A 13,031-nucleotide genomic window follows, 5' to 3' on the forward strand; every position below is an offset into this window, starting at 1 on the left:
TTTCCATGGCAAATTGGTATGTAAAACACACAAAGGGTTAATTAAATCAGGCTTTATGTGCTCTGATTAGTTTAGCTCTAACACACAAACCTGTCACAGCTATCAACACTCAAGTTTGTTCCTTTCATACATTCAGCAAGAGTTTTCCAAACAAAGGCGACTGCTGTTCTTGCTGCTAATAGCTCACAAGGGGTAAACGTGTTATACATCAAAGGCAGGAGACAAATTGCTCACTAATTCTTGCTGAAAAAGAATTGAATTTGGAAAAAAAAAAAGAGACCAAAACAAAGAAACTTGATACACACTGGCAGTGATAACACATGTCCAAATGACGAAATTTACTGTCTGCTGCCAATCTGTGAACCCATATCACCGGGCGGTTCTGCTTGTTCACAACATATTGCTCTTAAAAGCAAAGGAGTTTCGTAAGTTTTGTGAGTACCATAGGTACACGCTGTGCACCCGTTGAAGGTTACTTACTCACCGATTGTGTTTAGTTCCTTGTACCAACACAACTTTGGCAGTTGACTCGTTAAATCATCTACCTATCACTTCAGAGATTCTCTTTTTGCACTTGAGAGATCTGTGGGACAGCTGGGAAATATTACACATTTTTTTTCTTCAATCAGTTAAATTTACCAGCTGAATTTAAGGCTTTCTATCTTGAATAAATATAAATGAAGAAAGGGAGAGTGAGAGAGAGAGTTCTCTTCTTCTGGTCCTTTGGGAATTTTGAAGAAAACTTGCTCTGGCCGTTTTGTTGTCATGGCAACGAGATGAGGTTGGCGGTCTGGTTCTTCTATTGTTGAAGAGCATGAACAAGGGGGGCAGGAGGTTGAATGTCTGGTAGAATTCTGGGTCTGGTATATACGGCTCTGCGGATCAACGGTAAACATATTGTACAACATATCCATAGAAGCACAAAAATATATCTGCATTATATTTCCTTCTGTGTTTTGTCAATGTATTGTATCTGTTCTTTTGCTTCCTATATCTTTTGTCATTCTGCTGTTATTCGCATATTCTTTTAAAATCTTTTGGCAGTTCAGTTATTTCTTGATGAGAAATCGGGCGTCGGTGGCGACCTCCGTCTCTGAGAAACTGAAGATTCCGATTGGGCGGATGGATTCCGAAATGAGAGAGCGCCGAGGAAGGAAGGAAGGATGACTTTAGGGGTGAAGCGGCTTCCCCCTTCCCTCCCTCCTAGCGCTTTATGTGATTGTGGTTCTCCTTCTTGAGGATCTTGTAGACGTCTTCCTCCTGGGAGATGCGTTCCAGGAGGGGGAGTACATCCAGGAGCTCGGTGTCGGACATGTCGTCGAACCACGAACTGACTGGGATCTGGGGAGTTAGGAGGAAAGGGGTTAATAATCCATACACACTTTGTGTACTCATTATCACTTAATTCATTCCATTCTATTTTATCTATAGAATTGTTTCCACAAATTACAATTTTGACACGTCGTGTATCTACACATTAAACAATGGCCACAAAAATTTTAAAATTCTATGCATACAGAATGAACTTTACATGATAATCAAAGTTCCAGGATACACTTTAAGTCTACAGAATACCTGTCATATTCCTATAAAAGAAACTGAAATAGTGTGTTGGGGAACCAACAGAAAAGCAGATGCTATGAGGATAGGTCCTAGAAAAAGAAGTTGTCACACATACATGTACATATGCACACACACATGCACATACACTTCATGCAGTGATTTCTTTAACAGCTTCATATAGTACAGAATTTGACTACCACATATCTGCAAACCCTAATATTCAGTATAAAGAGGACTATTCAAAACTGGGGATAAAGTATGCAAAAACTACACAAATTGCCCACTCATTATCATGCCTTGACAAAAATGAGAACACAAGGTTAAAAAAAAAAATTCTTCTTTCCAAAAAAATTGGAACAGCTGGCAGGTATGCTACTGCCAACATTTTCTTGAAGCCCGCAACTGACACAAGAGAGGCTCAATATGACTGCTGGGATTCAACATTCATCCAACTTGCAGATTCACAGAAACAATTCCTCATCTTCCTTTCTTTCTTTTTTTCCAATTGCAAGCTTCTGGATATAAGTACATTTAATAGATGGCACACTCACTGCGTTATCTTGGTGGAAGATGTAAGAAGCGGGAGAATTGTCCACAATGACGATTCGTTCTAGTTTGCGCCCAAGCCGACTGAGATCCTGGGGGGGAGGGGGGAAAGAAGGGCAGTAGATCTTGAAAATAATATGTAAGTAAAAACAAACTACCAAACAAACAAATAAACAAACAAACAAAACCCAAACACATAGAAATAATCAAAGATACCAATCACCCTTAACTGAAGTGTATCAGTGGTAATTCCAAACTATGTAAAAGTCGACGTTAAAGGGATGGTACAGTATTGGTGCAGATGAAAATTGGGCTTTAACTTTTTTGCGAGATACCAAGAAAACACTTATGAAATAGTACAGAGCATACAGTGTACCATTTTAAGAGGAAATCAAAGTTTATTTGATGAAAATCGGGTTTGAAATAGCTGAAACATCTAAAAACAAAGCAAAACAAAACGATCGTAATAAAATGTGGGTCCCACACTTTATCAGGATCACTCTGTTTTGGATATCTCAGCCATCTCAAAATCAATTTTCATCAAATAAATATTGAAATTCTCATGGAATTACATGCTCTTTCATAATTCATAAGAGTTTTCTCACTATCTCACCAAAAAATGATAAAAACCTGAAGTTAAGTCTCAACCAAAACTATACGATCCCTGGAGAGACAAATCCGACAGTCATAATGGTGAAAGTTTTGTAAAAACTGAACTTGATCTACAAGTTTTCCATGTGTCCACTGGATAGTGACATTGGTCACTGAAAACTGCATGTGCAAAACAGTGGAGGCAATGCTGTCAGCCAAATCCATTGACTGGTACGTAAAATTATCATTATTAATATTACCCGAGGAATCAACGTTTATCTGATGAATATTAGTTTTGAAATGCCTGAGATAACCAAAACAAAGAGGTCCTAATAAAAGGTATGACCCTAACTTTCATAAGGACCACTTTGATTTACTTTGTTTTTTGATATCTCAGCCCTGTCAAAAGCACTTTTCATTATATAAATTTGTAATTACTCTTAACAAAATTGTATGCTCTTTAAAGGACAAGTTCACCTTCATAAACATAAGGATTGAGAGAATGCAACAATATTAGTAGAACACATCAGTGAAAGTTTGAGGAAAATTGGACAATCGATGCAAAAGTTATGAATTTTTAAAATTTTTGTGTTGGAACCGCTGGATGAGGAGACTACTACAGCTTGTGAGTCACATGCGTACAACAGTATAAAGAAAATGTACATATTTTCACTTTTTTCGCATAATAAAAGAGCTCTTGACTTGCCTCTTTCTAAAGGCAGGGGGAATAATATTACTCATAACATTTGTCGGTAACGAGTCATGGGAATGTGTACTTTTTTCAAAAGATGGCATTTTGTGAAATTCTCTTTATATTTTCCTTATATTGTTGTACGCATGTGACATCTAAGTTATTCATACACTGGAGTAGTCTTCTCATCCAGCGGTTACTGCACAAAAACTTCAAAAATTCATAACTTTTGAACGGATTGTCTGATTTTCCTCAAACTTTCAATGATGTGTTCTACCAATATTGCTACATTCTCTCAATCCTTATGTTTATGAAGGTGAACTTGTCCTTTAATATTTCCTAAGTGATTTCTCATTATCTCACAAAAAGATAAATTCTCAATCCCCTATCTCCATCAAAACTATACCATCCCATCGATGGGAGATTGATGAGGACATATGTGACCCGCTACAACAAAAAGGTCCTAAAGTCGCGCACGGTCGAAGCCGTGAAAATCGAGTTTGAAGTCAGAGCATTAAAATTAGTCAAAACTTACGATTTTCTGATGTTGATATATTATTAGAGTCTAACATGTCTTCTATCATCCGTTGAAATTTTGAAGCAAAATGATCAAAGGAAAGATTAAAAAAATAGCGTTTTACTGAGCCATGTTTTTTGGCGTTTCAACGAAGCAGAAACTGGTTCCAAAATTTGGATTGAGCGCCACAGATAGGTTCCGCCCCTAACAACGACCAGAATGATCTCATTGGTCAGTTTGCTGCTTGCTGCTAACCGAAGCGTGAAGCTCGCACACTGCCCAGTCGACTGGTGCGGGCGGGCGGGGTGCGCTATGCTCAGCCGCTTCTCACATCCTGGTCACTGATTGGTTGGTGAGGAGACCGCCGACGCTGATGTGCTTGAATGAACTCTTCGGAAGTTGCTAGGGCTTACCTTCTATTGTCCAGCGGTGAAAACTGATTTGCGTGTCCCTTGATCGCGGTTGCGTCGAAAGGAAGACTTTTAGGACGCTGTTCTCGAAACAGTGATTTTCCAGACGTCTCGACATGCTCCCTTTTAAACATTGATATCTCCGCGGCCGATTATTTTTATAAAATGTGTTAAATAATAATTTAAAGCAGAAAGATTAGGGGATTATATCATGCAATTTTCAAATAATCGACCTCGCGCGACTTTAGGATCATTTTGTTGTAGCGGGTCACATATTATTACATCATCTTACTCTGATGTTGTTACAAATCATATCACTCTTTGGGGGAAAAATGTGAACCTGTAAAATAGAATTAAGAAAAAAATATTTTTTTGTGTGTTTTGTTTTTGTTTTAATGTAGGTCCAATAATGGAAAATTCATTGGTTGTTTAACCTAAAAAATGAGCAAGAAAATAGAATACTTCAACAAGCATGAACAGAATCATACATTTCACCTGATCATGAACATAACCTGCAGGTATTGGATATAATATTGCTGCACTCATAACTGGCATGCATTTTCTGAATGTAAAGCAAAACAACCATAGTTCCTCTGAGCTTCAAATAATGCCCCAGTCACATATAAACACGGATGCTCAAGGATTTACACGGTGATCCAGGGAAATCCGGGGACGTCTGGCCAGATCCGGGGAGATCCGGGATTTGTACACACGGTATCAACACGGCAGCTACACGGATAAGGCTGGAAGAGCGCGGCGTCTACACGGACAAACATGGCATCTACACGAATCAACATGGCAACTACACGGATCAACACGGCAGCTACACGGATCAACACAGCAGCCACACCGACCACCCCGGATTGCTCTGCCAACACGGCAATCCCCGGATGACGCCGGATGTTTTTTACCTCCAAAAGTTGCCGTGTTGGCCTCCCGGTGTCAACACGGATCTCTCCCCGGATCAGATCCGGGGTGGTCCGGGGTGATCCGGGATGTCTATGTGACTGGGATATTAAGTGTATTTTTTGCAAACAGATTTGCCCTCATCTACAAGAAGTAATTAGATCTAAACAAGTTAGTACTGCTTGTTTTCTATGAAAATTTTTCCTAATTTAGATAAAAATCTTTGGTGCTGTACAGTAATGTGGACCAGGGTGGTCCATTCTATTCACAACAACAAACAACAACAGCAGTGCTTCTCATCTTTCAAATGATAAGTCTATCTGACTGCTCAGGAAGTACAGCCAGGTGGCGGCGTAGGGTACCTTGATGTAGTTGCCTCTGTGGAACACGCAGGATTCCCGGAAAAGCCGACACCTGAAGACGCCCCACTTGTCCAAGAGGTCAGCGACTGGGTCTGCATACTGCATTACAACATATCAAATAGAACGAAATCAATTATTTGACTTGGTAGGGGCAGGGACTTTGTGTAGAATCTCAATGCATTGATTTATTAACCCTTTGGAAACCTTGAGGTTTTTGGAATTGTCGTCTTCTACTAATGCGGGGAGGGGGGTGGGGGAGCAGTGAATTCGGACTTCCTCATCGGTCAAGGCAAATTGATGACCGCCAGAGCAAGACAGCCTTTCTAAGAATAACAAGGAAAAGTAGAAATTACGCGGTGCGTAATATATGTCCCAGCCGAAGTAGCATTTAGTAGCAAAATGTACAATATAGGTAAAAAGATCAATTTCAAAGGTCAAAGAAGTCAAAGGTCAAAATTCTATGTAGAAGTTTTGAAGCCCTCACCTAGTGCCATCACATAAAGCAAACGGAATCGAAATCGGGTTAGAAATGGCGGAGTAGCATTTTGTAGCCAATGTACAATATAGGTAAAAAAATCAAGGTCAAAGGTCAAAGAAGTCAAAGGTCAAAATTCTGTGTACAGGTTTTGAAGCCCTCACCTAGTGCCATCACTTAAAGCAAACGGAATTGAAATCGGGTTACAAATGGCGAAGAAGTAGCATTTTGTAGCAAAATGTACAATATATTTCAAAAATCAAGGTCAAAGGTCAAAGAAGTCAAAGGTCAAAATTCTGTGTAGAAGTTTTGAAGCCCTCACCTAGTGCCATCACATAAAGCAAACGGAATCAAAATCGGGTAAGAAATGGCGAAGGAGTAGCATTTTGTAGGCAATGTACAATATAGGTCAAAAATCAAGGTCAAAGGTCAGAGAAGTCAATGGTCAAAATTCTGTGTACAGGTTTTGAAGCCCTCACCTAGTGCCATCATATAAAGCAAACGGAATCAAAATCGGGTTAGAAATGGCGAAGGAGTAGCATTTTGAAGCAAAATGTACAATATAGGTCAAAGGTCAAGGTCAAAGGTCACAACTGAAATTCTGTTTATAAGTTTCAAAGCTCCCATGTAGTGCTATCATATACAGCAAACAGAATCAAAATCGGGTTAGAAATGGCGAAGGAGTAGCATTTTGAACATTTTGATCACACACGGACGCACGGACGGACGGACAGACGGACAGACAGACGGACACACGGACACACACACGTACGGAGCCCATTTCATAGTCCCCTGCTCGAACTCGTTCGGCGGGGACAATAATTTATGGAAATGGATGATATTTCCCGAAGCAAACACAGAAACACTAACCCTAACCCTAAGCCTGGCACTTTCAAGCCCACACAAAAAGTAAGCTAAAATGAATTTCCACTTTTCTCAACAGTTTGAAAAAGATTATGCTCTGAGCTTTAAAATGATAAATAACTTGTTAAAATTGGACCATCTCATACACATTAAAAAAAAAGTGACTGAAATGAGTGTTAGGAGGTGCAATATCATATTTTAATAGGATTTATAGGTTAGGGTCGCTTAGGCCTCGTGTGCATATGAAAACATTTATCTCTCAGTGAAAGCAGCACTTGGCCACACAAACACAGTTCAGAAAAAGTGCTAAGATCTGAACTCCATTTTTTTTTTTCAAGCTGCCAAATTTTGACAGTATGTAGACAAAAGAATACCCCCAAGATTAAGAAAAATTTGAGACGGTCAACCGAAATGACTAAGTATCTTGATCCATTTATGCATAGAATTCTAATCTGTAACATTTTGAGGGTTCTGAGCTGGGTGGTCACAGTTTTGCATACAGGTGATTATTTTTTTTTTTACTCCAGCAGGCCTGCGCTAATTGTGATTTTTATAATGTACCCAGGTGGACAACAAATGAAGATAGATGCAATCAGGCCTAACTCCTCTGCCCATGCCAAAGGATTTTTAAAATAAGAATCTGCCACACCAGAATGTTACAAACCTGCTTCCCATCTTGCCACGGGGCACCTAAAGCTCATTGCTGGGCAAGTGATATTGATGTGTCCTTGCCTGTCAAAAGTATAGACTACTTTACCTACAAATGTAGTTGCCCATTCTGGCAGGGAAATAAATCCCTGTACTAGAGGTACTTGTAGCTTTCCCTCAAAATACTCCTAATGGAGTTTTAACAGGAGGTACCAGTACACTTGTATTAGCATTTTGCACTTGTCCTGAAAACTGAAGAATCTACACTGTAGAAGAGCTGTTCCAATGAGGCCTCATCTTACGGCTGCACTAAAATACTTTGGTAGTGATAACTATGACTTCCAGTAGAGGTGCTTCCCGGCTTTCGCTTGCATGTTATTTCTGCAAGGGACTGTTTATACTATCCTCTACTAGCTAAACACCATAAAAAGTAAAGGCAGAAAATGTACAAGTTGTACTTCAAGGCACAGATCAGCGAGACACTGTTAACAAAAGGGTGACATTACACAAACCTAATAACGAGCAAACATTTTCACGATTTGTTCATTGGTAATAAAAAATGTTATAGAGGAATAAAATCAAATGCAATCATAACATTTAGTCCCATATATCTATATCTGTGTTGGTGAGTTTTGTATGTGTGATCTTTGGCAAGTTGTCTGATTTTGCTCTTTTTTTAAAAAATCCATAAGCTAGTAGCTTAAAAGAATCTGTGTGACCAACTATACTTTTTCCTAATTCCTAAACCACATTCCTATCTAAAATGCAAGATGGTATATATATATATATATTTTTTTTTTTTTTTTTTTTTTTTTTTGGGTGTGTGTGCGTGTACTTGTTCCAGCAAACTTGTCTAAAGCCAGCAAGGAAACTGAAATTTCTTGACATCCATAGGTACAAATAACAGGATCATCCTGCTGTGGTGTCCCATCCTGATACCTTGTTTTGTTTATTTGCCCAAGCACAAGTGGGTCTGAACTCCAAAGGGGAATAAAACTGTTCTCATATACACCACAGGTGTAAACCTGAGCTTGAGGTATAATGTCCCACGCACAACACACAAACACAAACATGGAATGCAATATATCTGTCCTTGACGGGCTACATACACTGTACATGCCTGCTCAACAAGAGAATTATAACTTTACACTCAACCTTAGAATCATGTTTACTTTTTTTTTTTCAATGGGCACTTTTCTGGGTGTCAAATGATCATGCTGTACATGTCAATGCGTGGCATGCCTCCTTGTCGCCTCTGAAGCACAGCTGTTCAACTGAGTAGCTGAAGATTGTCTTACATCATAATGTACATAATACATTGCACCAAACAAAGTGCTTGATTTCTACTTTAATAGTATACTGTATGTTCAACAGTATATCACTGTCTAACCAAAGTAGAAACAACACATGTTACTGTACACCACTTACAAAAGAATATGTGTGTGGTAACATTGCTGTTTATATTAACAGAAGTGAGTACATCACACCTTCAGACAAGAAATATCCTTAAAAATAGCCAAAAGAATATTTCTCCACATTGGTACAAAGAAATCACAACCTAAATATGAACAATGACTTTATTATTCAACAATGTATACAAACTATATCACCAGTGAATGAGTGATCTGATATTTGCATTATACATACAAATGGTTAGGCCCTATTAACCAGTAGGAACTACAAGTTAATAATCTAAGATTGTAACTTAAGCTAATCCTCATGTTTAGGAATGTTATATGAACAGAACTATAGATATCATGTAGGGCCTATGTTTGTGTGTGGGGGCAGGGAGGTTGCTTGCCTCATAAATATCACATATGTTTGTGTTTGTGTGTTGGGGGTTACTCACCTTTGCGAGGCTGGCTGTAAATAACACACACTCGTAGAGCTGTCCAACTCTCTGCAAGAATTCATCCACATGCGGCCTCTTTAATACATACACCTGGGGAACAAAAACAAAAGACAATGCACAGAACATACACACTTGTAATATCATCCTTATAAATCACATGTGTGCCAAAAACATGCATTCACTATTACATGACCCAAATTCTGGGGAAATGCCCAGTCCTTAGCATCTCAACACAGAAAGTGAGGTCTCTTAAGAAAAGGGCAAATTGCAAATATAATGTATACGTATAATGCAATACTCTTCACCACACAATCTGATTCCATATGTTTGAAATACATATGTACAAAAACTCTCTATATACTGTAGTCTTCAAGTCTGGTGTCATCATAATACTAAATAATTTCTTCTGCCCTCCCAATTTCTTTTTTGTTTTCCCTTGCTATATTTATAATTAACTACATCCATGTGAACCTACCTTTTCTTTTTTTCTTTACCATTACTTTCCAAGAAAAAAAGGGGGGGGGGATACTGAATCATGCTTACCATGACTTCAGGTTTGACCTGATGTCTTTTTAAAAATCTAAATGTAGCCTTCGTGCAAGACTCTGTGGCTCATGTTTTACTTTGCTAAGACTTTGCCTAAACATGGACTCCCTCTTTCCCAAGATCTGTTATTGGAGATGGCCTACGGTATCATATTATCTCCCAGTATTTTCTCCTATTTTCCTCCCATCTATCACCATCGCTTGATATCATGCTCATTTTTTTTTTAACCTATGAGTGACCTGGACAGAAAGGCCAGCCACTAATAAAGATGACAGCATTACTTCATGGGTGACTGTGACCTTTTATCTTGAATAAGTGAAATATCAAAATGCCATATAGACCTGTACCTAGCTTTCAGATTCACTTTTAGTGAACATCGCATATTCAATTGGCTATATTTTGTACTCAAAATTATTTGAGCGAGCTCGGGTATGGAAAGTGCTCAGTTTCCCTTTGCAGCACACCCGAGGCAAAGTTTCCCTCGACATGCATCTAAACCTCTGTTGTCTGAGATGAGTGCTTCTTCATAAGAGGAACCATCACTTTGAACCGAGACGCACAATAGGGGATCCAAAGTATATTGAATCATTCAAAGACAAGGGGCCAGTAATGAGTGAAACTCACTTCCTCATTGTTTTAACATTGCTGGATCATACTGTACAGCTATGTTGAGTACCTGTACTGGGTACATGGGTTCAAGATTTAAGGCATGTACAGTGTATCATAAAATGTAATGCAACATTATCGAATGTAAATAAGAGGAAACGACAAATGCAAAGGAATTTCCTGCCAGTAATGGCAAGTCAGAGGTCGAAATGAACACTATCCCCGTTGAGTTGACTCACAGCAACGATAACATCATGGTGGGGGGGGGGGGGATTGACCACCGACTCATTACTATTCTAACTGCCGTTTGAAGCACTGCCATTCCTGGTGAAAGATGAAAGAAGGTAGGTGTGACCCCTACTAATGAAGCCAACGACAGACTGATCCCTACAGGTGCATTTTTTAAGTAGGCTTTAGCATTATGATTCAAATTCCTTCCACTTTTTATAGCCCATGAAAACCAACAAGCCACTTCAGGCCTACAGTTATGGGATATGGCTGTGAGCAAAATGCACATTACAAGCGCTGCAATCAAAGGCTAAGGGGGAAAGTTGGGAACAATGCCACATCACTATGGGGTCTGGGGATGAGACTAGGGAGCACCCGGTGACTAAATGCTACATGTCGCATGATGCATCACAGAGCACTTATCAATTGGCACATCAGCTGCTGGGTCTTCATGATCAGCTGAAAAGCAGGACCTGAGGTTTAAAGGGGAACATCACCTGTTTCACACTCTTAACATCCCCCTTCCCCAAACTTCATAATCAATTTAGTACAACACAAGAAAACTATTAGAGCTGCACACAAATTTAACCCAGAAATTGCTCCTATACACAAAACTTAGAATATTGATAACACTAAATACTTAAACAAACAATCTATTTACCGTACTCAATTATATTTTGCAAAACAAAGCTATAATAGGACTAGCAAATTTTAGTTCATGACCAACAAGAAAAACAAAATCGTGCACGCCACATTGATTCACATCATTATGGCTCCTTCTCCATATTCTATTCATCTGTTATACCATATTGTATCTAATACACTCCTTTTTGTTGTAAATTTAGTACCAATACAGGAGTCTCTTTACCTTTTTCTGTTCGACTAACATTCAAATAACACATATCTAGAGAAAAGACATTTTGTTGGCTGCACAAGAGGAGTAAAAACATACCAGCACTCATGTTGTGTTGTCTTTAATATTAAACTACTAATATCAGTGTGCATAGTTATCTATATGTGAAGAGCAGTCTTCAGAATGTTATCTTAATATGTTTTGTTTGCATAAGTGGACAGCCTATCAATCTATTACTTTCACTTTCTATGACTTCACATAACATTCATGCTGACGTGAATCAGCAAAGAACAAAATCTCGAGATTTGCTTCATGATAGATATCTTGAAGACTTTTGCCAGTGATAACATAAAAATCTCACTAAATAGCTCGATCAACATCACACTCTAAATCACAAGAAATCTTGCACCTGATTCCAGCATTATTGTGACAATTTGCACAGCGGCGATTGTGTGAACCGTAGAGCTAATAACCTAGGCAAATTCCAGGATATATATTTGAAAACCCCCACAGACAAATTGTGCACAGCTTTATCACTGACATTCATGTACACCTAGGTATTTTTGTACACAAGCAGCCGAAGAATTTTGGCTGGAGCCAATCATTACTGATGAGCGCAGGATTCTATGCACACATTCACTGACAAGCAATTTTATTAGAACAGGCCTCCACTAGTTATGGTTTTCGAATGTACCACGGTGTGCAGCAAATGAAGACAGAGCTGATCAAGCCAACCTTCGCTCCCCTTGCTACCGAGTCTCTGAGATACCTGAACACCTCGGTAGTGTCCAAGTAGTCACTACAGTTGCAAAACATTGTGGTGCACGGCTATCTACGGCTGATTTTAGAAGAAATATGTAATGCATCATGTGAATTGCAGTCTTTACATATCATGTATGTACCTGTATGGTACCTTCATTTTCGTATCATTATTTTGATTACATTGTATGTCTCCGTTCTCTGTCACAATGATTTCCTTACCTTTAATGTGCAAAATCAGCCATGAATTAGTATGAACCATGTGTATATTTCTGAAAGTGATCATCGTTGATTACAAAATGTATATTGTACCATACAGAAACAATAAAATGAAATGAAAAAAGCTTTCCCAAGAGCGTGGACCTTTTTTTTTATACAAAGCATTGGGCACACAAACACACTATGAATACAACACAGAAGGGTAAGCACATGAGATGCAAGTCCCAGTGCCAATGTCAAAAGCCACTGGAGCTCCAAATACTGTATACACTGTTATTTTCGCATACAGATATTTTCGCGAATGAGAAGGTCACAGACATTTTTGCGAGAGTTTGCGAGATCTTGTTTTCGAGAATTGACACAGAGGCCTTCACAAGCACACCATTACCTTATAG

At 38.9% G+C, this 13,031-nt stretch overlaps 1 protein-coding gene across 2 annotated transcripts in view; it reads right to left on the reverse strand.

The window, feature by feature from the left end:
• Positions 1–647: 647 nt before the first annotated feature.
• Positions 648–13,031, reverse strand: part of LOC139716903 (carboxy-terminal domain RNA polymerase II polypeptide A small phosphatase 1-like) — a 52,340-nt gene continuing 39,956 nt past the window's right edge. For both annotated transcript variants that reach the window (XM_071628427.1, XM_071628426.1), the window contains 4 exons: positions 9,423–9,515; positions 5,587–5,685; positions 2,115–2,201; positions 648–1,341 (listed from right to left, as the gene is read on the reverse strand). In XM_071628427.1, coding sequence (XP_071484528.1) covers positions 1,204–1,341; positions 2,115–2,201; positions 5,587–5,685; positions 9,423–9,515 — 417 coding nt within the window. In that variant the 3' untranslated portion in view covers positions 648–1,203. The remainder of the gene's footprint in view (positions 1,342–2,114; positions 2,202–5,586; positions 5,686–9,422; positions 9,516–13,031) is intronic.

This window comes from Diadema antillarum, unplaced genomic scaffold (assembly GCF_040938485.1).
Source record: "Diadema antillarum isolate AM-2024a unplaced genomic scaffold, OU_Dant_1.0 scf00000071, whole genome shotgun sequence".
Lineage (NCBI taxonomy): Eukaryota > Metazoa > Echinodermata > Echinoidea > Diadematoida > Diadematidae > Diadema > Diadema antillarum.